The sequence below is a fragment of the Heptranchias perlo genome, chromosome 3 (assembly GCF_035084215.1).
Source record: "Heptranchias perlo isolate sHepPer1 chromosome 3, sHepPer1.hap1, whole genome shotgun sequence".
Taxonomy (NCBI): domain Eukaryota; kingdom Metazoa; phylum Chordata; class Chondrichthyes; order Hexanchiformes; family Hexanchidae; genus Heptranchias; species Heptranchias perlo.
The window spans coordinates 54949113-54975417 of NC_090327.1; the positions used below are offsets into that span (position 1 = coordinate 54949113).

Consider the following 26305-nt stretch of genomic DNA (forward strand, 5'->3'; position numbering starts at 1 on the left):
TTTCATCGCTCCACCATTGGTGGCCGTGCCTACAGTTGTCAAGGCCCTGAGCTCTGCAATTCCCTCCCTAAACGTTTTCTGCCTCTCTACCTCTCCTCCTTTTAAGACGCTCCTTAATACCTTTCTCTTTGACCAAGCTTTTGGTCATCTGCCGTAACATCTCTTTATGTGGCTTGGTGTCAAATTTTGTTTGATAACGCTCCTGTGAAGTGACTTGGGATGTTTTACGATGTTAAAGGTGCTATATAAATGCAAGTTGTTATAGGGGGATCTGGGGGCATGCCTCTCCCCTCAGAAAATGTTGGTGCATTTTCCACGTGTTGGAATGTCTGTGATTCAGACATTTGAATCCAGAAATAGTGTACTCTAGAAGAGTTACAGATATTTTAAATATTAACTTTGAGTAGGATCATAGAATTTCTAGGTACAGAAGGAACCCATTCAGCCCATTGCGCCTGCGCTGACTCTCTAAGAACTTTCCCCATTCTGCTGCCCTTTCCCCATACTGTTTTAGATTTTTCTTTTTGAAATATTTATTCACTTCCCTTTTAAAAACTATCATGGATTTTACATCCACTATTATTTGTTTTTTAAAAAACACAGATTCCCTAGCATATTGCTTTGTTCCTTTGGTTGTTAGCTTAAATTTATGCCGTTTAGTCGTGAGTCACTGACTAGTGGAAATAGTCTTTCCGTACTTACCGTATAAATTTTGAACCTCTCAGATCTCTTAATCTTTTCTGTTCAAGTGGGAAAAAAAACTGCAGTTTCTCTAGTCTATCCTCAAAACTAAGGCCCCTTAACCCAAGTATCTTTTTCATATGATTCAAAGTATCTGCATTTCCAGTATTCCTTGCAATTCTTTTTTTACCCACTATGGTTTGTTTTTTTGGACATGAGTTCTCATCATTGATTATTAATATTCCAGGTACTGCTGGGTCACTCCTTTTTAAATTACTCTCTTTAATTGTTTAATTTGGTAAGTGTGCACAAGATTAGGATGCCGGCTTTATTTGTCAATGGTTAGTTTGCATTTCTCATTTTTAAAACATTTCCTTTTCTAGATTTTAGCACGGTTCATTTTAATAGGCAGGCACTATCAGTTATCATAAACTGTTTAGTTGTTGTAATATACAAAATATTTTTCTGCAGTTACTAAGTACAAGGCTCACTAATTCAAAAGAGAGAATTTCAATCCCCATTCCAATCTGCCACCAAATGCTGGGATGACAGAGCACAGGACGCACATGTTCTCACAGTCTCCACATACGTGCACAAATCTTTGGCTTCTCGAGTTTCTGAAGAAAGATCTGCACCTGAAACATTAACTTGTCTGTTCTCTCCACAAATGTTGACTGACCGACCTGCTCTGTTTTTCCAGCGTTTTCTGTCTTTATACCATAAAATGCCTTCTATTAAAGCAAGGTATTTTCACACTATTTTCAACAAATAAAGAAAAATACTGCAAATGCTGGAAATCTGAAGAAAATACTAAAGATGTTGGAGAAACACAGCAGTTCAATCAGCATCTGTAAAGAGAAAATACTGGTTAACACTTCAGGTTTAGATCCTTCATTGGAACTGGAACCTGGAAGAGAAGTAAGCTGCTTAATAGGACTGACCAAAACTGGGAAAGGGAATGATGGACAGAAGTGAAGAATTGGGAATGCTAACTCCTGTCACAGAAACTATCACTGCCCTTTTCTCAGATGCTGGGATGCACAGTGGGTCTGTTTTCATGTCGGAGACGGGGGGCGTGGTGGACGCTTTATTGGAACACACTTACGACAAGGGGGTGTATGAGTTTGCACCCAGGATTGTTGCCGTGTCTTTTCAGGTTTTTTTTGGGTGCTGGCAGACCTGCCATGTATTTCTAACATTTTCTGTGTTTATTTCAGTTTTCCCGCATTTACAGTGTTTTTTTATTTGCACTTTTTTATGTATATCTTTCACATGCCTTTCCTCTTCCATTTTACAGTGTTCGCTAAACATAAAATATTTTAGAGACAGAAAAAGGGATGTTATGTTAGATCATCTACTTTGGATCAGAGAAGCACAAAGCAAATATTTTCTGAATGGCGAAAGACTAGGAGCTGCGGAGGAGCAAAGAGATTTAGGTGTCCATGCACACAAATCAGTAAAAGCCAGTGCACAAGCACAAAAAGTAATCAAAAAGGCTAATGGGAGACTGGCCTTTATCTCAAAGGGGTTGAAATACAATGGTGAGCAAGTGATGCTTCAGTTGTACAGAGCCTTGGTCAGACCCCACCTGAAGTACTGCATTCAGTTTTGGGCACTGAACCTCAGGAAGGAGATATTTGCCTAGGAGGTGGTACAGCACAGATTCACCAGAATGATACTAGGGTTTAAAGGGTTAAATTCTGAAGACAGGTTGCATAAATTTGGTTTTTATTCCATTGAGTTTAGAAGGTTGAGGGGTGATCGAAATGAGATCTTTAAATTGATAAAGGGATTTGAAAGGTTAGATACAGAGAAACTATTTCCTGTGGTTGCAGAATCCAGAACAAGGGGAATAATCTTAAAATTATAACTAAGCCATTTAGGAGTGAAATCAGGAAGCACTTCTTCACTCAAAGGATAATGGCAATCTGGAACACTCTCCCTCAAAAGGCTGTGGATGTTGGGTCAACTGAAATTTTCAAGAGCGAGATACATAGATTTTTATTAGGCAAAGGTGTCAAGAGATATGGAGCAAAGGCGGGTATGCATCGGCCAGGATCTAATTGAATGGCGGAACAGGCTCGAGGCGTTGAATGGCATTCTCCTGATCCTATGTTCCACTGTTTAATGCAATTAATCCAAGCCTGTGTTTCATTATAGTTTCTGCACCGGTTGTGCCTGAGCTGAGTAGTGACATCGACACCAGCAATTTTGATGATATAGAAGAAGATAAGGGCGAGGAAGAAACATTTCCTGTACCAAAGGCCTTTGTTGGCAACCAGCTACCTTTTGTAGGCTTCTCGTACTACAGAGATTATCAGTGAGTAAAGACAAGTTGCAATACAATCTTCTTGCTTTAAAGAGGAAAGCAAATCCCTCTGAAAACAGCAACATATCACCTCATTAATAACGGAACACGAACTTCCTGAAGCAGAAACAGAAAGCCCTAAATGAGCAAACGCTCATCCTCACTGACCAACTTCCACCTAAATTCCCCATGCTCCCACTCCTCTGACTTTTGTGCCCGCCTGTCCTCAGTTAACCTCACCCATGACATCATTTCCCATACCCAATCACTCAGCTACACCTTGACCGTTTCGTTTCGTGACCTTTCTACCTCTTGAGAGCTCGATCATTAACATGGCTCTCAAAGACTACCTTCATCTCCCTGCCTACCTCCGCCTCCAGAAAATCTTTCTCCCACCCCCTTCATAAACTCACTCCTTAACTGCCAAGCCCTCCTGCACCTGTCACAACACCATTGCTGTTAACATGCTCAGCAGCTGTCTCACTTCTACCTTTGCATCCTTGCCCCACTGTCTCTCATCTGCAGTTCTCCACAGATACAGTTCCCATCTTTGCATCCTTAAGTCCTGAGGGCTGCAGACTTGAGTACACCTGGTGCTTAATTACTGCTGATCTAGATCAACTATTTCAAGCGTTTCCGTGCCTTCCTCTTGGCTAAAATTTCCTAATGCTCTAGTATCATTCTGGAGGGAACGGTAATCCACAGTTCTTTTCTCCATGAAAAATTATCTTCTCAAACCCCTTTCCCCATGACCTCCACCCTCACTTCTAAAACCACAGGCAGAGAGCTTGTCTTGAAGATTGAGACGATCTGCCTAGGTTCTTTAGCCATCCCCGATCACCCTCTGGCCCCAATTCATCCTAGCTATGATCTGCTGCTACTCTCCCATGTCCCCACCCCCAGCCCACTTTAATATTATTTAGTTCATGCAATCCACCTTTGATTTGGCCCCACACAACTTTTTTATTCATTCATGGGATTTGGGCGTCGCTGGCAAGGCAATCATTTATTGCCCATCCCTAATTGCCCTCAAGTAGGTGTTAGTGAGCCGTCGCCTTGAACTGCTGTGGTCCGTGTGGGGTGAAGGTTCTCCCACAGAGCTGATAGGTAGGGAGTTCCAGGATTTTGACCCAGCAACGATGAAGGAACGATGATATATTTGCAAGTCGGGATGGTGTGTCACTTGGAAGGGAATGTGCAGGTGGTGTTGTTTCCATGCACCTGCTGCCCTTGTCCTTCTAGGTGGTAGAGGTCACGGGTTTGGGAGGTGCTGTCGAAGAAGCCTTGGTGAATTGCTGCTGACCACTTAACAACGTTTCCCGTCCCTATACTCACCAACATTGTTAATTACTTCTTCTACTCAGGCACTATTCCCCTCCCTTTCAAAACTGCAGTCATCGTCTTCCTCAAAAAGCCCACTGCTAGCCGATCATATCTCCAGCTGTCGACTCATTTCTCGCTTCCCTTTCCTCACTAAGGTCCTTGACCACGTTGTCACCTCCAAGCTATGCACTTAACCTATCTCAAACTATTCTATTCTTAATTCCTTCAGTCCGGTTTCTGCCTTGCTCGTAGCACCTGGTCAAAGTCATGAATGATATTATCTATGGTTACGACGACAGCACATTGTCCTTCTCAAACTGCTCAACTTGGTAATTGTGCTATCTTCCTCAAGTGCCTCTCCACAATCCAACTCTGTAGGTCTGCCTTGCATTGGGACAGATAGGAGTAGAACCATGCAGCCAACACATCCCCGGCAATGAGTTCTCCTCTGCCCCATAGTCATAGCCAGTGTACACCAGAGATTAATCCTTGGCCCGCTCCTCTTCCTCGGCGTTGCCCCTTCCCAACTCTATCTCTCCACCAGTTTTTACAGTCCCGTGACCACATACATACCTGCTGTCAAACTGCCTGCCTGACTGATATTAAGTCGTGTATGAATCAGAATTTCCTCCAATTGAACATCAGGAAGGTCAAAGCTATAATTTTTAGTCCCCTGCTAAAAACTCTGCTCCCTTGTCATTGACCCCACCCCCTCCTCCATCCCCCCAAAGTGCTCACTCACATTGAACCACTGTTCTGTTTGACCCAAAGCTGAGCTTAAAACCCCACATGCTATAAATCTCCAACATTGCTTATTTGCTCCTTTGCAGCTGCCCTTTCCTCACCGTCGTTGCTGCTGAAGCCCATCCACACCTTCAGCACCTCTTGACTTTATTCCTCCAACAGTGTCCTGATGTCCAACCCTTCCAAAATCCTGCCACTCTTGTGCAAAACTGTTTCTTTGCCCAGCAGCCCATCCTCACTAACCTATACTGCCTCCCTGTATGTTGAATTTTAACATTCTCATCTACAAATCCTTTCCTAGCATCACCCCATCCTACTTCTACAACCTTTTCCAGACTTAAATTCCCTCCTTTGCCATCCTTGGCCTTCTCTGGATTCCCCCTCACTCCATTCCACCATATACGGCAGTAACTTCAGCTATCGTATCCCTACTCGCTGCAACTCCCTCACTACCTGGTAGAAATTCAACCATGTTGCACCCATTTTCTGGGTGGAAAACTGAGGCAAAAAGGAACAATTTTGCTGTGCAATGTCCTGTGCCTCAAAGAAGCCTGAAAAATGTCTGACCCCATGTTGGGCAATTTTTCAGGGGTCCCTGGCAACCACCTAAAACTGGTTAGGGGCCGCTTGCTTATGTTATGAGGGGCCTAACGCCTTCCTAAAATTGGACTGCACCGAGCCTGCTTAGCTTTTCCTGCAATGAGTGCAGCCTAACAAGTGGCCACCAATAAGGAGTGGTCCAGTGAGACAAGCGGCCCAAATTGGTTCGTGGAAAAGCGGCAAGCTACCTCTGGAGACACAACAGCCTCAGGCCTCCCGGTTCGAGAGTGCGCTGAGTGTTAACTGTTATTTATGCACCTGAAAACAGGCCAAAATGAATTTTCCCCCTACATCTGTGCCACTCCCTCCCGACATCTCTCTGCTTTTCTCCCTCTCCCTTTAAAAGCTTACTCAAAACCTATCTCTTAAACCAAGCTTTAGGTCACCTCTCCTAATTCTTTTACTCTGCTCAGCCCTGTGAGGCACCTTGGGATGTTTTCTATGTTGAAGTGTTATATAAATGCAATTTGTGTCTTAATCCTTAAATTTTATGGCCACTTCCATGTTCATCGGAGACTTCTATGAGTTAACCCACTCAATCCTTCTGTCTCAACTTTACCCTAAGTATTCCATACTTTCCAAAATCATTCAAAACATTTTATGCCGCCTTGCATTTTTATATGCTGGCCTTTCCCGATCCATATCGCGGATGAATGTATTCTCTCATTTGGTATTTTATGGCACAATAAAACAAATTAAGTGTTATCAGTTTAACTTGGTACATTCTTGTAGTATCATTCAAATTATTATAAACTACAGTTTCTCAGTATTAACAAACTAACCAAGTTTCATTCTGAATTTCAGTATCAACTTTTGACATAACCTATTGTATTGAAATGGGTGTGAAATGCTTTCATAAATTCTTCATTGTTTTCATTCTCGATAGGAATTCATCTGGTACCTCTAGACGAGCCAGTGACTGTAGAGCTAGTTCCACCATGGACAATAGTCACGTAAGGATTTTATGTTATTGCTTTCAAGTGATGATATTTGAATAGGGTAAAAAATCATTATTCTTCTTGCAGCCATCCTAGTTACATTGCTATCTCTGCAATCCAGAAAACAAGCTGCTTTTTTGTAAAGGGTTTGTTACTACAACATGAACTCCAGTCTCAAACCTTTCTGTATGAAATAAATAATTTGTGTTTTTGAAAAGGAGTGAAGGGAACAGAGTGAGGAACAGCATCTTCATAGAATCATAGAAAATTTACGGCATAGAAGGAGGCCATTCAGCCCATCGTGTCCTCACCGACCGAAAATGAGCCACACAGCCTAATCCCACTTTCCAACACTTAGTCCGTAGCCTTGTAGGTCACGGCACTTCAGGTGCACATCCAGGTACTTTTTAAATGAGTTGAGGGTTTCTGCCTCTACCACCCTTTCAGGCAGTGAGTTCCAGACCCTACCATCCTCTGGGTAAAAACATTTTTCCTCAGCTCCCCTCTAATCCTTCGACCAATCACTTTAAATCTATGCCCCCTGGTTATTGACCTCTCTGCTAAGGGAAATAGGTCCTTCCTATCCACTCTATCTAGGCCCCTCATAATTTTGTACACCTCAATTAAATCACCCCTCAGCCTCCTCTGTTCCAAAGAAAACAACCCCAGCCTATCCAATCTTTCCTCATAGCTAAAATTCTCCAGTCCTGGCAACATCCTCATAAATCTCCTCTGTACCCTCTCGAGTGCAATCACATCCATCCTGTAATGTGGTGACCAAAACTGTACAGAGTACTCAAGCTGTGGTCTAACCAGTGTTTTATACAGTTCCAGTATAACTTCCCTGCTCTTGCATTCTATGCCTTGGCTAATAAAGGAAAGTATTCCATGTGCCTTCTTAACCACCTTATCTACCTGTCCTGCTACCTTCAGGGATCTTCTTTAAGTCTTATTTCAGGATTTTCTTTCAGGTAGCTTTACAATTAAAAAGCAGAACCACAAAGGTGATAATCTCCGGATTATTACCTGAGCCACGAGCAAATTGGCACAGGGTAAATCAGATCAGAGAGATGATTGTGTGGCTCAAAGATTGGTGTGGGAGAAGTGGGTTTTGATTCATGGGGCACTGGCACCAGTACTGGAGAAAGAGGGAGCTGTTCTGTTGGAATGAGCTTCACTGAAACATGCTGGGACCAGTGTTCTGGCAAATCGAATAACTAGGGCGGTAGAGAAGGCTTTAAACTAAATACGGGGCGGGGGGAGGGCTCAGGTGGGGTGAAGTTCAGATTAATAAAGAGAAAAGACAAGGAAGTAGTACAGGAAAGTGATGGGGGTAATGATAAACAGAGTGTGTCAGGAAGGGACAGAGTGTACAAACATAAGAGTGCACCAGCAAATGGGGCCAGGGTAGGAAAGAATGGTAAAAAGACAAAATTAAAGGTTCTTTATCTGAATGCACGCAGCATTCGTAATAAGATAGATGACTTGACGGCACAAATAGAAACAAATGGGTATGATCTTGTGGTCATTACAGAGACATGGTTGCAGGGGACCAAGGTTGGGAGCTAAATATTCAGAGTTATTTAACATTTCGGAAGGATAGGAAAAAAGGTAAAGGTGGTGGGGTAGCTCTGTTAATAAAGGATGAAATTGGTATGTTAGTGAGAAATGATCTTGGCTCAGAAGATCAAGATGTCGAATCAATTTGGGTGGAGGTAAGAAAGAGCATGGGGAAGAAATCACTGGTGGGAGTAGTATGTAGGCCCCCTAACAGTAGCTACACTGTAGGGCAAAATATAAATCAGGAAATAAGGGGGGCTTGTAAAAAAAGGTAATGCAATAATCATGGGCGAATTTAACTTTCACATAGATTGGACAAATCAAATTGGCAAAAATAGCCCTGAGGAGGAGTTCATAGAGTGTATTAGGGACTGTTTCTTAGACCAATACGTCGGGGAACCAATCAAGGAACAGGCCATTTTGGATCTGGTAATGGGTAACGAAACAGGATTATTTAATGATCTCCAAGTAAAGGATCCCTTGGGAAGCAGTGATCATAACATGATAGAATTTCACATCCATTTTGAGAGCGAGGGTCTTGGGTCTGAAACTACTGTATCAAACTTAAATAAGGGCAATTATAAAGGAATGTGGGCGGTATTGGCTAAAGTGGGCTGGGTAAACAGATTAGATGGTATGATGGTGGATAAGCAGTGGCAAACATTTAAAAAGATATTTTATGACTCGCAACAAATATATCCCCGTGAGGAGGAAAGACGCCACAAAAAGGGTGAACCAACCATGGCTAACTAAGGAAATCAAGGATGGTATCAGGTTAAAAGAAAAAGCATACAACATGGCAAAGATTACTGGTAAGCCCGAAGATTGGGAAAACTTTAAAAACCAGCAAAGGATGACTAAAAGAATAATAAAGAGGGAGAAAATAAATTATGAGAGTAAACTAGCAAGAAATATAAAAACTGGCAGTAAAAGCTTCTACAAATATATAAAAAGGAAGAGGATAGCTAAAGTAAACATTGGTCCCTTAGAGGATGAGACTGGGGGAATAATAATGGAAACCAAGGAAATGACAGAGGAATTGAACAGATATTTTGTATCTGTCTTCACAGCAGAAGACACTAATAACATACCAATAATAGTAGAAAATCAAGGGGAAAAGGGGAGGGAGGAACTAAAAGCAATCACTATCACTGGAGAAAAAGTACTAGGGAAACTAATGGGTCTAAAGGCTGACAAGTCCCCTGGACCTGATGGCTTGCACCCGACCGTCTTAAAGGAAGTGGCTACAGAGATAGTGGATGCATTGGTTGTAATCTTCCAGAATTCACTAGATTCTGGAAAGGTCCCAGCGGATTGGAAAACTGCAAACCGTGAGACAGAAGCAGATAACTCTAGACCAGTTAGCCTAACATCTGTCATTGGGAAAATGCTAGAATCCATTATTAAGGAAGTAGTAGCAGGACATTTGGAGACTCATAATACAATCAAGGAGAGTCAACATGGTTTTAAGAAGGGGAAATCGTGTCTGACAAATTTATTAGAGTTCTTTGAGGAAGTAACGGGTCGTGTGGATAAAGGGGAACCAATGGATGCAGTATATTTGGATTTCCAAAAGGCATTTGATAAGATGCCACATAAAAGATTACTGCACAAGATAAGAGCTCATGATGTTGGGGGTAATATACTGGCAAGGATAGAGGATTGGCTAACTAACAGAAAACAGAGTCAGGATAAAAGGGTCATTTTCAAAATGGCAATCTGTAACTAGTGGGGTGCTGCAGGGATCAGTGCTGGGGCCTCAGCTATTTACAATATATATCAATGACTTGGATGAAGGAACAGAGTGTCTTGTGGTCAGATTTGCTGATGATACAAAGATAGGTGGAATAGCAAGTTTCGATGAGGACACAAAGGGATATTGACAGGTTAAGCGAATGGGCAAAAATTTGGCAGATGGAATATAATGTGGGAAAATGTGAAGTCATCCACTTTGGTAGGAAAAATAAAAAAGCAAAATATTATTTGAATGGAGAAATACTACAAAATGCTGCGGTATAGAGGGATCTGGGTGTCCTCGTACATGAAACACAAAAAGTTAACATACAGGTGCAGCAGGTAATGCGGAAGGCAAACGGAATATTGGCCTTTATTTCTAGGGGGATGGAATATAAAAGCAGGGAAGTCATGCTACAAAAGTACAGGGTGTTGGTGAGACCACACCTGGAGTACTGCATAGAGTTCTGGTGCCCTTATTTAAGAAAGGACATACTTGCATTGGAGGCAGTTCAGAGAAGGTTCACTAGGTTGATTCCAGGTATGGAAGGGTTGTCTGATGAGGAAAGATTGAACAGGTTGGGTCTATACTCATTGGAGTTTAAAAGAATGAGAGGAGATCTTATTGAAACATACAAGATTCTGAGGGGACTCAATAGGGTAGATGCTGAGAGGATGTTACCCCTCATGGGGGAATCGAAAACTAGGGGGCACAGTTTCAGAATAAGGGGTCGCCCATTTAAGACGGAAATTAGGAGGAATTTCTTCTCCCAGAGGGTCGTGAATCTTTGGAATTCTTTACCCCAAAAAGCTGTGGAGGCTGAGTCATTGAATACATTAAAGGCTGAGATAGACAAATTTTTGATCAGCAGGAGTGTCAAAGGATATGGGGAAAGGGCGGGAAAGTGGAGCTCAGGTAAAAATCAGATCAGCCATGATCTCATTAAATGGCGGAGCAGACTCAACGGGCTGACTGGCCTACTCCTGCTCCTATCTCTTATGGTCTTACAAACTATCTTTTCAAAGCTGGGGTAGAGAATTGTGAAGCAGGCTTATGGTGTTTAAAAGGATGGCTTATGGTGTTTAAAAGGAAGGCATATGATAAAACTAGGTCTAAAATGTTGTCGAAAATAATGAGGACTGTAGAAATTGTCTTTTGCAGGGTAGCAGGCGCTGACTATTGGGGTATCGCAGGAATCTGTGCTTGGGCCCCAGCTGTTCACACTATATATCAATGATTTGGATGAGGGAACGAAATGTAATATTTCCAAGTTTGCTGACGACTCAAAAATAGGTGGGACTGTGATCTGTGAGGAGGATGCAAAGAGGCTTCGAGGCGATTTAGACAAGTTGAGTGAGTGGGCAAATACATGGCGGATGCAGTATAACGTGGATAAATGTGAAGTTATCCACTTCAGAAGGAAAAACAGAAAGGCAGAGTATTATTTAAATGGTGATAGTTTGGGAAATGTTGATGTACAAAGGGACTTGGGTGTCCTTATACACCAGTCACTGAAAGCAAACATGCAGGAGCAGCAAGCAGTTAGGAAGGCAAATGGTATGTTAGCCTTCATTCCAAGAGGATTTGAGTACAGGAGCAAGGATGTCTTACTGCAGTTATACAGGGCCTTGGTGAGACCACACCTGGGGTATTGTGTGCAGTTTTGGTCTCCTTGCCTAAGAAAGGATATACTTGCCATAGAGAGAGTGCAGCAAAGGTTCACCAGACTGATTCCTGGGATGATGGGACTGTCGTATGAGGAGAGATTGGGTCGACTAGGCCAGTATTCACTCGAGTTTAGAAGAATGAGAGGGGATCTCATTGAAACATATAAAATTCTGACAGGGCTAGACAGACTGGATGTAGGGAGGATGTTTCCTCTAGCTGGGTGGTCTAGAATGAGGGGTCACAGTCTAAGGATACGGGGTAGGACATTTAGCACTGAGATGAGAGATTTCTTCACTCAGAGGGTGGTGAACCTGTGGAATTCTCTACCACAGAAGGCTGTGGAGGCCAAGTCACTGAATATATTTAAGAAGGAGCTAGATAGATTTCTGGACACAAAAGGCATCAAGTGGCATGGGGAGAGAGTGTGAATATGGTATTAAGATAGAGGATCAGCCATGATCATATTGAATGTCTGAGCAGGCTCGAAGGGCTGAATGGCCTATTCCCGCTCCTATTTTTTATGTGTATTAATGGTGTTGCTGAGATTAGAACGAATTGAAAGTGATGTACCCCAGAAGTCCGTGCTGGATTCGCTTTTGTTCTTGATATGATTTGGACTTGGGCATAGGGAACACAATATCAAAATTTGTTGGCGACACAAAAGTAGGGTGTTTGGCCAATAGCAAGGAGGACTATAAGAGACTTCAGGAGTACAGAGTCAGGTTCGTGGAGTGGGAAGACAGGTGGCAGATGCAATGAAATGTGGAGAAGTGTGAGGTAATGCATTTTTGTAGGAAAAACAAGGAATGGAAGTTTAACCAATGGAAAGACACTGAAAGTTGTGGAAGAACAGAGACCGAGAAGTTCAAATACATAATTCCCTGGAAGTGTGCATGCAGATCCACAAAGCCAACAGCATTTGGAGTTTTATAAATAATGATTTAGAGTACAAGAGTTAAATATTATGATGAATTTGTGCAGTTTTGAGTGCCCCATTATAGAAAGGACATTTAAAGCCACAGAGAGCTTATGGCATAGATTCACCGGGAAAATACCCAGGATTAAAAAAAAACTACAGCTATAAAGAGAGATTTGGGACTGTTTCCACTGTAGCAGAGAAAACCAAGAGGTTTTTAAGAATAAGGAATGCTTTATAAACTGTGTAAAGGAATGAAATGAAATGGCTTCCATATTGTATTGAGCATGAGTTGGCTGTCCTGTTGGTTCAGTAAATTTACCCACTGAGTACTTAAACCATATGGACCAGAAGATCCTAGTTTTGGTCCTACCCACTGCTGATTTCATCCAAACAGCAGTAAGTGCACTACAATTTGTCGCATTAACCCTGGTTTAGGGAGGGTCTAAAAATTGACCAAGGTTGATGGTGATGATCACTATCCAGTAATCCCTGCTGGATGTGTGTACATACCTATTCGATGACTGTGCTATTAAATTTGACTCTGATATTAGGAAGCACTTTGTCACGCAGAGAGTGATCTCTACTTCACGTCGTCTTCTGGGTAGTGTATTGGAGGCAAACTCACTGGAATCATCTGAGTGGCATTTAACTGTGATGGAAGAGCTATAGGTTTCTATGAAAGGATGAGCTAGATGAGTCAAATGCCTTCGCTCATCTGTACTTATGTTTGTGGTTTAAAATTTGAAGTTAAACACAAATCAAATTTTTAATTATTTATTCTAAACTATAGAGAATCTATAAAGGATATGCTACCAAAAGATGCATATGCCAGTTGTAACACTAAAAACTGCCTTATCTTGAAGCAATCCCTATAAACTAATTTCTTATCTAGATTAATTTGAACTTAATTGTACATCACTTGCAGTCTTCAAATTCTATTTGTTTTAAGTGAACTACATTGTGATATTGCTGTCAAGTTACAAAACTGTAGCTAAGTTTGTTTTGGTGATTTAATGTTAGTGGTGCATGTACTGATGGAATTACAGGTCATTAATAATACAAATTAACAGGAAAAGTAAAATTGATCTGTGTAAATATTACTTAATGAAAACTCATCTGCAAAGCATGAAATACACAAAGGTACAATTAAAATATTTTATTTTAGTGTTTTGAGTTTAAAATAGAAAGGTACATGATACTTTTAAACAGATGACAGTTGTAACTCATACAAAATTTCTAAAATGCTGTTTGTTCATAATTCTGTTCTAAATTCAGTTAAATACATTAGTGGATCATTGCAAGCAGTAAAGGTCACGTCTCAAATGTTCTTCAGTATTTGCTTTGCTGACTTCCTCAGATATTCCAACTTTTGATATGTTTACTCTTTCAAAATATTTGTCATTTTAAAATTCAATTCATAAATCGCGATTAGCAGAAGTCTTTAGTGCATCTGTGTGAGCAGTGCGAACTTGTGCATTATTAAAAGTACTCGGCAACTCTGGCACATTAATAATGAATCATTTATGGTACAGGTTTTTCTGTTTGTTGCCACTAGTAGCATGACTGAGAATTTATTATAAAACTCATTAGCTAGTTTCTCAGGTTACTGAGTTTTCACAAAATAATATTTATTTATATATGCAGCAGCCATAGTCAGTTATATAAATGCTTTAGAGGTGTGACATGATCGTTTATTGCATTCATTACAACTAGATTTCCAAAGTGTTAGCTTGGCTCCATTGGTCGCACTTTCACATCTGACTGTGGTTGGAAGTTCAGTTCAATCCCCAATCTAAGACTTAGTCCATAAAGTAGATTGACACTCTAATGCTTTACTGAAGGTGTGCTGCATTGTCAAAGGTGGTATCCTTCAGATAAGATGTTTATATAAATGCAAGTCTTTCTTTCAGAAGGTGTTGCACATGACCTGGATGTTGATATTAACCATTTGGTAATTAATGTAGGATTTACCTACAGCGGTGAATTTAAACATACCCAGTGATGCCATGTACATTTCTCTTTTTCTACTTGATATTCAATCTTAGAAATTTGAAGAAAATAGTTTAATTAATGAGAACGTCTCAAAGTTTGTACTTTACCTTAGCTGTCTTGCTTTAAAGGTTGAAAATTTGAAAAAGGCAATTTATGAACTTGAAGAGCGATTACACAATGAAATGCAATTAAAGGATGAATGGGAACAAAAATCCAGGTAAGACACTGTCTCAAGCTATACATTTTTAATGTGTTGAGCCCCCACCCCTTTCTGTAACTCTGTTTTTGGGGTGCAGCACAAAAAGCGTGTTATGAACATAAATGCATGTCATGTTTGAAACTGTGGTGTGGCCAAAAGTGTTCTGGTGAGGGCTAGTAGGCAAGAATCTATGCACATTATATGTTTTCTGTTTATTTTTCTTATGAAAATGTTCAATGGTTTTGTTTCTAGGACAGCAAACACAAAGTTAGAGAAAATAACAAAGGAACTGGATGATGAGGTGATTTGCTTTGTGTTCAGATTTGCTTATAATTTATTATACCTTTCCCTACACAAGTAGTTCTTAAGTTTAAATGGGTTTTTAACATCTCCAGTTCTTTAAACGTTAAAATAGTTCTATTAGTAAATTTAACTTTTTAAAAAATGTTATATTTCTATTTTTTTCATATGAAAATATAGTATTCACTAAATTATCAGAACTTCTCACCAGTGTAATACCACAAATGTGGAGCATGCAGTTATTCTTGATTTAAAGCTATAGTATCCAAAGTGTAAAAATACTGAGTTTTTGAAATATTTGTTATGGTTTGGCTTTGTTTACCGTAAACAACTAAATGTGGGTTCTGTCCCTCTTTACAAAGCATGTTATTCCAAAAATGTGGAGATTACTTTAAATTGCAATATCTTTAAATTCTCATACTATAGGGCTTTGTAGTTTACCTGCATTTTGTTTCATGTAAAAGAAGTTTCAAAAAATGTCTTGAATCATCAATATCCTTAAACACTGGCATACAAATAATTTTAGGCTTTTGGATTGGGACATACATTCAGAAAATGTCAAGCCCTATTATTGGTTTTGTATTTTCAATGTATTCGGATTCATCAAAATAAAAAAAAACCTTCAGAATGTTCACCAAAAATGTTTCTAGTTTGAAATTTTGTGTTTTGGCTTTATCTGTAGGGCAATTCAAGAAAAAGTTTAGAGGTTAATGTGTCTCAGCTTGAGAAGGAAAAAATGATGGTACAGCACAAATTCAATGAATACCAAAGGAAATTGGAACAAGAGGCTGAAAAGAAGCGCAATTTAGAAAATGAGGGTGAGCTAGATGGCTATTACCAATTGTGTTTGCATGTTTCTAAAATGTTATTGCCTTGTTTCAATGCAAACTTATTCATCAAACTATACACTGGATACATTTGTGTACTGTCCTGTATGATGGCATATTCTTCTTTATCTGTGCGATTTCTAATGACAATTTAAGGCAAAACTAATCTTCCCAAGGACATTTGAATATAAGTAGAAACAAGTTATTCTATGGCCAATTGTGCAATTCAGGGCATCCTACCTTCAAAAGGGCAGTGGAAAAGATCCAGGGTAAATAGAATAAATCAGATCACTATAGAACCATAGAAAAGATACAGCACAGAAGGGGACCATTCGGCCCATCATGTCCGCGCCGGCTCGAAGAACAACCAGGTGCCCATTCTAATCCCACCTCCCAGCACCCGGTCTGTAGCCCTGCAGCTTACAGCACTTTAGGTGCAGGTCCAGGTACTTTTTAAAAGAGTTGAGGGCCCCTGCCTCTACCACCGATTCGGGCAGTGAATTCCATACACCCACCACCCTCTGGGTAAAACAGTTTTTCCTCATATCCCCTCTAATCCTTCTGCCAATCAGCTTAAATCTCTGTCCTCTAGATCTTGAACTCTCCGCTAGGGAAACGGGTACTTCCTGTCTACTCCATCTGGGCCCCTCATAGTTTTGTACACCTCAATCAAGTCTCCCCTCAGCCTCCTCTGCTCCAAGGAAAACAACCCCAGCCTATCCAATCTCTCCTCATAGCTGCAATTTTCAAGCCCTGGCAACATTCTTGTAAATCTTCTCTGCACTCTCCCCAGAGCAATTATGTCCTTCCTGTAATGTGGTGACCAGAACTGCGCACAATACTCCAGCTGTGGCCTTACCAGCGTTTTATACAGTTCCATCATTACATCCCTGCTTTTGTATTCTATACCTTGGCTAATAACGGAGAGCATTCTGTATGCCTTCTTCACAACCTTATCTACCTGTACTGCCACCTTCAGGGACCTGTGCACATGCACTCCAAGGTCTCTCACTTCCTCTACCCCTCTCAATATATTCCCGTTTACTGCGCGTTCCTTTTTACTGTTTGCCCTTCCTAAGTGCATTACCTCACACTTCTCCGGGTTGAACTCCATTTGCCACTTTTCTGCCCACTCCACCAACCCATTGATATCTTCTTGGAGTCCACAGCTATCCTCTTCACTATCAGCTACACGGCCAATTTTTGTGTCGTCTGCAAATTTGCCAATCATGCCCCCTATATTCAAGTCCAAATCATTAATATATACCACAAACAGAAAGGGACCCAACACTGAGCCCTGTGGCACACCACTGGAAATGGATTTCCATTCGCAAAGACATCCACCGACTTTTACCCTTTGTTTCCTGTTACTGAGCCAACTTTGGATCCAATTCACCACATTTCCCTGTATCCCATGGGCTTTTACCTTTCTGACCAGTCTGCCATGAGGGACCTTGTTAAATGCCTTACTAAAATCCATGTAGACAATATCCACTGCACTACCCTCATCAATCCTCCTTGTCACTTCCTCAAATAATTTATGATGTGGAGATGCCGGTGATGGACTGGGGTGGACAAATGTAAGGAATCTTACAACACCAGGTTATAGTCCAACAAATTTATTTTAAAATCACAAGCTTTCGGAGATTATCTCCTTCTGACGAAGGAGATAATCTTGTGAAAGCTTGTGATTTTAAAATAAATTTGTTGGACTATAACCTGGTGTTGTAAGATTCCTCAAATAATTTAATCAGATTTGTAAGGCATGACCTTCCCTGAACAAATCCATGCTGACTATCTCTGATTAAACCATGCCTTTCCAAGTGACAATTTATCCTATCTCTCAGTATTGATTCTAATAGTTTGCCCACCACCGAGGTAAGACTGACTGGCCTATAATTGTTCGGCCTTTCCCTTGTATACTTTTTAAACAATGGTACTACGTTTGCAGTTTTTCAGTCCTCCGGTACCTCCCCTGTACCTAGTGAGGATTGGAAAATGATCCTCAGCATCCGCTATTTCCTCCCTAACTTCCTTCAATAGCCTAGGAAACAATCCATCCGGCCCTGGTGACTTATCAACTTTCAAGGATTCCAGTCCCTCTAGTACTTCCTCTCTCGTTATGTTTACCTTATCCAATATTTCACACCTCTCCTCTTCAACTACTATGTCTGGATCATCCCTTTCCTTTGTGAATACGGAGACAAAATATTCATTTAAAACCCTACCCACATCCTCTGCTTTTACACACAAGTTACCCTTATTATCCCTGATAGGTCCCACATTTTCCTTAGCTATCCTCTTGTTCTTAATGTACTGATAAAACATCTTTGGGTTTTCTTTAATCTTACTAGCTAATATTTTTTCTTGCCCTCTCTTTGCTTTCCTTATTTCCTTTTTTACTTCATCCCTGTACTTTCTATACTCCTCTAGGCTTTCTGCAGTATTTAGTTTTCTGTGACAGTCATAAGCTTTCTTTTTCTGCTTTATCTTGCCCCATTAATGATGCGCACTCGAGCAAATGCCTGTCACATTTCTTTGTGCAGTATAGCTACACCCTAAGATTAATTGTTTTCTTAAAAAAAACGTTTTAATATTCTTGAGCTAGGGCAGTGTTGTCCAGTATATTAACCACTGGCCACATCTGGGTAATTGGGAATCTAGATGTGGCTAATTCTGGTTAGTAAATAAAAAAAATGAGTTATAGACACTGTTGTTGGGCATGTGATCTCAATACTCATATTTATACGGTGTATGCATGTGTACTTTAACCTTATCATAGAATCTTAGAAAATTACAACACAGAAGGAGGCCATTTGGCCCATCATGTCCATGCCGGCTGAAAAAGAGCTATCCAGCTTAATCCCACTTTCTAGCACTTGGTCCATAGCCCTGTAGGTTACAGCACTCTAAGTGCACATCCAAGTACTTTTTTTTAATGATTTGAGGGTTTCTGCCTCTACCACCCTTTCAGGCAGTGAGTTGCAGACCCCCACCACCCTCTGGGTGAAAACATTTCTCCTCAGCTCCCCTCTAATCCTTCTACTAATTACTTTAAATCTATGCCCCCTGGTCACTGACCCCTCTGTAAAATGGTAAGACCAAAAGCAGAGTGTGAGTGCTTTACTTCCTTGGTTACAGAATGGTGGTAGATGTTTGTAAGTAAATTTACCTGTATTGTGTGAGTGTATGTAAGGTGTTTTCGACTAAAATTAGTGGCTAAAACGGTGTCGCTGTAGCCACATCTGTGGCTAGTCGGCAATTTCAATTGAAAAACACAGGGCCAGGGGGGATATTGAAGCAGGGGTTCCACTCTTAAATGTTATTCAATAACTCCCACTGCGAATGTGCGGACATCTGCTAAGAACAGGATAAGATTTGACCATTGCCCCAAAATGGTTGATTCATTATCTGTACTCGCACAATAAGAATGCCGATTTAGGTGAGGTACCAGTGTCCCCATGGAACACTATACCAGTTTTTGTTTTTTCAAATTTGCTGATTAAAATGTGGATTGTTAGATATTTTCTGGAAATTTGTGCATATTCGAAATTCTTTTAATAGCAAATCCCTTGCACAATGATTTACATTTCATTGATAAGGCAGTTGTAACTTTTGACTGTTTGCTGTTTTATCTGTAGTATCTACACTAAAGGAGCAACTTGAGGACTTGAAGAAAATAAGCCAGAACTCTCACATATCAAATGAGAAAATAGTGCAGTTGCAAAAACAAGTAAGTCCTAAATCCATATGCTGAAGTTTTTCAAAATCAAGAAAGCATGGTGAAGGGCCAAGACATACAGTACAAGACACTAGCTAGGTCAGAAAGAATAATAAAAATGATGAGGTCAATCAAGAAGTAAATCTTCTTTTTCTTTTATAGAATATTATTTCCCCTTTAATAATAAACTAGGTTAAAGAGATCTAATACAGGAATTGCCAGGCAAGAAACTTTATATGTGAACTGTTCCATTCTGCTTGCATGGTACACCTGCAAAACATAATGCTATTGTTTATTAACAGTTAGAAGAAGCTAATGCTTTGCTGCGATCTGAATCGGACACAGCAGCAAGATTACGGAGGAACCAAACTGAAATGACAAAGAACGTGAGCCAGTTAGAGACTATAAATAGTGAACTGCAGGAGAGAAACCGAGCTTTAGAGAATGCCAAGTTACAGCTGGAGAAGGATATTATCCAACAACAATCTGCTTTGGATACTGAGAGAAGAGATCGCAGCCATGGCTCAGAAATGATCAGCGATTTGCAAGGTGAGAGGCATTTGGAAATTGATATTTGTTCAGGATATGTTGTCATTGTCTGTAATATTTTTATCTCTTTTATTGTGATATTTGGACCATGTCCTTCCTTCAGGCAAGTGGAAAAACCTGTCTCTAACATCACACATAAGCCACAAGATGGACAAAAGCAGTTTGATAATGACTCTCCTTCAGACTTCCCTCTCCTCCCTGGAATGATTATTGTCTAATCAGCACCTCCCCATGGTGTGGAGTGGAGTGCTCCACCAATCTGTGGAAACAGATATTGGTCCTTTATCGTGCTGTGGTATTCTTTGAAGTAAATGTATTAATACAGCAAATGAGTAGATAGTGATTACAACAAAGTCTCTTTAGAAGGATTCAGAAGACATAAACAAGAATGAAGTTCTAGTAGTTTATTGTTCTCTGAACATTAAGATGATATTTTCATTATAATCTATACGACTCACTTTTTTATGTAGCAGTACTATTTTTCACGTTAAAAAAAATGACTTGACTAATTGTCCCCGCCCCCCACCACCAACCAAGCTGGAGGTGAGCATCGTGGCAATCAATCAGGCCAATCTATTAAGTTGAAGCATGATGATATTTTGACTGAAATACTGCATTTGTAGCATAATCATGAGAAGGTTTAATTTAATCTGCTGAATGCTTTTAATTCCTTGTGCTAATATATTTTGTGTCTTTGTTTAGATCTCCAACTTTAGCCACATCAAGCAAACTGATTACATTAGGTGTACTTTGAATTGCTTATTAAACATTTAGTACTGAAATGCTCTTTATATGCTCATATTGTTCCAAGTATAGTGTTCAGTTTTAAAATTTTTGTGTGCATCAAGGTGGCCAAAATGCAAAGTTTTTTTTTGTTTAAAATCCCTCACTTTCTCTCCTCCTTTCCCTCCTATCCTCTACTGAAGATATTGTTGGCAGGAGTCATCTGATGGCTTGGTTTCTTATTTGATAAACTCTCAGCCATCAGCCAAGTTACTTTCCCTCCTTTATTTTTCCATGCAACCTTTGTCAGGTCTACTTCATCCACTTTCCAATGGACAAAAACCGACAGCACTGAAGTGCCTTCACATTTGGCAAAATTTCACAAATTCAGCAAGCATACTCAGAGGGGCTTGGAAGGAGAAATGCAAGTGAAAATCACATTTGCAAATAAATGATACTTCATATGCAACCAAGTGGCCAGTATGCTCCCAGGCCTTCGTTAATGCTGGTTTCTAGCATTAACCGCACTTGGTCCCTTATCTGCACCTTCATTCAGCTTGGTTCCAATCTGGAACTCAGTGGAATGCAGCACTCCATTCTGTGAGATCACATAGGAACAGGAGTAGGCCATTTAGCCCCTTAAGCCTGTTCCGCCATTCAACGAGATCATTGCTGATCTGTGACCTAACTCCATATATCCGCCTTAGTTCCGTATCCCTTAATACCTTTGGTTAACAAAAATCTATCAATCTCAGATTTAAAATTAATAATTGAGCTAGCATCAACTCCCATTTGCGGAAGAGTGTTCCAAACTTCCACCATCCTTTGTGTGTAGAAGCGTTTCCTAACTTCACTACCGAGAGTCCTGGCTCTAATTTTTAGGCTATGTCCCCTAGTCCTAGGTTCCCAACCAGTGGAAATGGTTTCTCTCGTGAGTCAACATTCTGTGGCATGGCAAGGAGCTCATCATTCTTTAATTAAAAGCTCAGCATCTGAGTTCTGTCAGGATTGTTATAGCATGGTTAGGAAAATTGAAAACCCTCCTAAATTACTCAACCAATATACCGAATTCATAATCTCGGAAGAGCATCCTTACAAATGTGACACTTCCCCATCCATCACTTCCATCTATCTTTACAAGCCTCTCTGAGTATGCTTGCTGAACTGGTGGTGATTGTGCAATATATGAACATTCAGAAATGACGGTCATGAAACGACTAGCTGGTTCATCAAGTCTGCCCCACACTCATGATGGCTGGAGCATCATGACCAGACACTTCCTACCTCCCCTGCGCCCCTGCAGCCATGTAATCTCCTGGGAGAGGCAAAAAAACAAAGAAAAATCCAGGGCCAATAAGAGAAAAAAATACTCTGGAAAATTCTCCGACCTCCTCCGGCAATTGAAACTAGTCCAGGAGATCACATGAACCATGTGTTACCTGTAAAACCACTTACCTTCTATATGATGCGATTTCTGCCCGAGTGAAGAACCGATCCAGCAGCCTCTTGAAGGCCTACAGTCAGCACCCACTGCACCAGCTGGCAACGCATTCCAGAGGTTTACTACTCTGGGAAAAGAAGAACCACCTAACACCCAGTCTATTCCTGCTCTTGCATAGTTTAGACGCATGTCCCCTGGTCCCCCCTCCCCGTATCTGTCAAACTGTAATAATCTATCAATAGATATGCTATCCAGCCCTTTCGTTATTTTATAATCCTCTGAGGTCGCCTCTAAGTCTGCTGCTCTAAAATAAACAGACCAAGCTCCTCAAGCCTATCTGAGTAACTATGGTTTTTTAAACTAGGATTCATTCTCGTAGCTCTCCTCTGAACCTTTTCCAAGGCCACTATATCACCCACCATGAGAGGAACAAAACTGGTTACAGTTTTATTAAGGCACTTTCGTACTGTGAATTTGTGTCCACTCGTAAGTTAGTGAAGACGGTCCAAAATGTTTAGTAAATTGCCCGATGAAGTAGAGAAATTTTAAAACATTGCTTGGAAGGTATATAATTACATTACGAAGTGTACATGTATGTGTTTCTGGGTCAGTCTGTATTTGTGAAATATAACTAGGTATAATCATTATCCAAACATAAAGTACCTTCATAATCAGCTGCCAAAAAATAACTGCATGCTTTATGATGCTGTATGCTTTCAAAGCTCTAACCACCATCTTTTATTCAATTTTCCACTGACTATTCGTCACAATGTGCTCATTGGGTAGCAGTAAAAGTTCTAAAAATTAAACTTACTTCCTTCCCCTTCCCCTCTGCAACTTTTCCTAAAGTTACAAGTTCATGGTGGTGTATGATTTCCTGGATGGCAAAGGCTCTTAATACCTCATCCAAATAGCCATTTTTATGTGAGTCAGAATATGGAGCACCAGCAGGGTATTTGTAGAAGTTTCCAGTTTGAGTCCAATTCTGTTTTTGTCATATGCACGCTTCCAACATGTGTTGCTGGGTCATAATCAGAAATGGGGAACTCTAATTGATTTTTTGTTTTGTCTCTCCAGCCAGAGATACTGAGGCGCACATTGAAGTCAGCTAACAATGCAGAATAAGAATTGAGCTTAGAATCTACCAAGTCTGTGTAGTTCTATAACATGCCATGTGCTGTATTTACTTATCATGAACTCCCTGAATGTTATTTTAAAATAAATATTAGACTATATAATAATGAATAATGTTTGAAACTCAGTTTAAGATATTAATTTATAATGGGAATAACTTACGTTTCCATAGCACTTCTCAAGTGCTATGAGATACTTTACTTTGTGCTAATAATGCGCCTGGAACATTAACCTTTGCTCTTTCTGCACAGATGCTGCCTGACCTCTAGTGTGTCCAGCATTTTCTGTTTTTATTTTGGATTTCCACCACCTGTAGTAATTTGCTTTTTGTTTTCCATCTTAGAAGAGTGAAAAGACTTTGCCCCTGCAACAAATGTCATATTTAAGGGAAAGCACAACTCCGGCAGTATCTGTGCATATCGCTTGCATACTGAACTGAAATGCAGCAAATACATTTGCTGATAAGAACCAAGCAAAAAACTGCTAAGAAAGAGACCAATAAATTATATTAAAGAAAGCACTGATGTTAAAGCTTGACGCCCATTTTCTTGTTCTCTGCGTTCCTCCAATTCTGGCTCCTTGCGCATCCCCGATTTTCATCGCTCCACCATTGGTGGCCATGCCGTCAGTTGCCTAGGCCTGAAGCTCTGGAATTCTCTCCCTAAACCTCTCCGCTTCTCTACCTCTCTCATTTAAGATGCTCCTTAAATCTTCCTCTTTGACCAAGCACTTGATCACCTGTCCTAATATCTCCTTATGTGGCTTGCTGTCAAATTTTGATCAATAACGCCATGGAACCATAGAAAAGAAACAGCACAGAAGGGGGCCATTCAGCCCATCATGTCCGCGCCGGCTCGAAGAACAACCAGGTGCCCATTCTAATCCCACCTTCCAGCACCCAGTCCGTAGCCCTGCAGCTTACAGCACTTTAGGTGCCTGTCCAGGTAGTTTTTAAAAGAATTGAGAGTCCCTGCCATTACCACCAATTCGGGCAGCGAATTCCATACACCCACCACCCTCTGGGTAAAACAGTTTTTCCTCATGTCCCCTCTAATCCTTCCACCAATCATCTTAAATCTATGTCCTCTAGTTGTTGAACTCTCCGCTAAGGGAAACAGGTACTTCCTGTCTACTCTATCTGGGCCACTCATAATTTTCTTAATGGTGAGAGATTAGGAGCTGCGGAGGAGCAAAGGGGTTTAGATGTCATCAGTATAGATACACATCAGTAAAACCTAATGAACAGGCACAAAAAGTAATCAAAAAGTCTAATGGAATGTTAGCCTTTATCTGACAAGGGCTCGAATTTAAAAGTAAGGAAGTTACACTTCAGTTGAACAGAGGGTAAGGTTAACTTCTCTACACAGAGTTGTGAGGCTGTGGAATTCACTTGCAGGGTTAGTGGTTGAGGCAGAAACTGTCACCATTCAAGATTAGACCCGTGCCAGAAACAAGAGTTACTCCCTTTGTGTATTTGGGTGCATGAAAGTTCTACTGTCATATAATACCGTTGCTGGCCCTGCTCAGTCCCCTCCCGATCGCTCCCTCTCCCGGTAGCCACCCTCCTTCCCGATCACTTCTCCCCCTCTCCTGGAACCTACCTGAGGGCTGCTGCCGGCGACACAACGAAGTTGAAATCTTCGCTGGTGAGCTGACTGGGAATGCCCAGTGGGTGTCTGCAGCTTATTGGCATTGTCTAAATGAGGCCTGAATCCCAATTATGCCCACCCATCCTGGTGCAGGGATCGTTCTCAACACTCAGTTCGCCCCAGCAGGCCAGTGCAATAGGCCTGTAATACCTAGGTTTTTCCCTTATCTATTGGTGTCAAATAACCCAGAGACTTACTATATTTTATCTTCCAGTTCTAACTTACTTGTCTCCAGTCCTGAAGACTCTTGCTGAGATACAGTTCCATGGATGTTAGCAGTCCTGTAGAACCTCACCCAAATAGCCATTATTTTTTGAGCTTAGATAATGAGCATCAACACAGTATCACAGCAGAGTCTGATTTTGTCCTCACGGAGTACTTTGCAGCAAGGCTTGCTGAACAGCTTTCGTGAGCAGGAACACTGATTTTTTTTTCATAGCCAAAGGGATGCTGAGGTCAATGGTTGCACTACATCCTGCTTCCCTCGTTGAGATCTACTAATTCAGTACAGAACTTGGATCAAACCTGGGACCTATGGTCTGTATGGGTTAATATTGCACTGGGTGTTGTCTTTACCTACAAGGCCACTGGGAGGAACTTTTGCAGCAACTCCTAGAAAATCCCTAAGCACAAATAAACAAGCAGATAATGGCAATGTTTTTGTTTCAGCTCGGACCACTTCTTTACAAGAAGAACTGAAAATGATCAAGCTTAATCTTTCAAAAGCAGAGATGGAAAAGAAACAGGCACAAGACAAGCTGAGCAATCTGGAGAAGGTAACTAGTGCAGAACTGGGCTAATATCTGTGAAGGTTATATGGAAATAATATTTGTTTTCCTTCATGCTTCAACCCTTCTACCCTTTTCAAAAGTGCAACGGCGTCTGGAAATTAAGTTCGCAGCATAATATATGGACAGAACACAACTACTATCTGTATAAAAGCTAAAAGTGGCTAAATATTCAGGATGATAGTTATAAATTATAGAATGAACATTTTTACGTGAACTTGCTTAAAGAAAATTACATTAAGCCAAATTGATATTAATCCCCTATCCCCCTTTCATATCTTGCATCATTCATTGCTATGAATGAGATGCATAATAGAACCCATGAATGATTGCATCTACGTGTGAGAAGACATCTGAATTTCCTCAGCACTTCCCACTACAATACAGCTGAGATTGGTAATTCCTTGTGGACAATTGTGGAAAGTTTTTCTTGTCGTCTTCAACTCCATCAAGTAAGACGTGGTAGCATTGCTTGCTCACTCTGTTATGTTCATTGTGTATGATCG

At 40.7% G+C, this 26305-nt stretch overlaps 1 protein-coding gene across 1 annotated transcript in view; it reads left to right on the plus strand.

Annotated features, from left to right (window-relative positions):
- rock1 (Rho-associated, coiled-coil containing protein kinase 1) overlaps nucleotides 1-26305 on the plus strand; it is a 278787-nt gene that overhangs the window by 186332 nt on the left and 66150 nt on the right. Inside the window, exons 10-17 of the mRNA XM_067979744.1 lie at nucleotides 2842-3001; nucleotides 6543-6609; nucleotides 14597-14685; nucleotides 14920-14968; nucleotides 15650-15785; nucleotides 19436-19527; nucleotides 19818-20064; nucleotides 25681-25787. Of these exons, the coding sequence (XP_067835845.1) occupies nucleotides 2842-3001; nucleotides 6543-6609; nucleotides 14597-14685; nucleotides 14920-14968; nucleotides 15650-15785; nucleotides 19436-19527; nucleotides 19818-20064; nucleotides 25681-25787 (947 nt within the window). The remainder of the gene's footprint in view (nucleotides 1-2841; nucleotides 3002-6542; nucleotides 6610-14596; nucleotides 14686-14919; nucleotides 14969-15649; nucleotides 15786-19435; nucleotides 19528-19817; nucleotides 20065-25680; nucleotides 25788-26305) is intronic.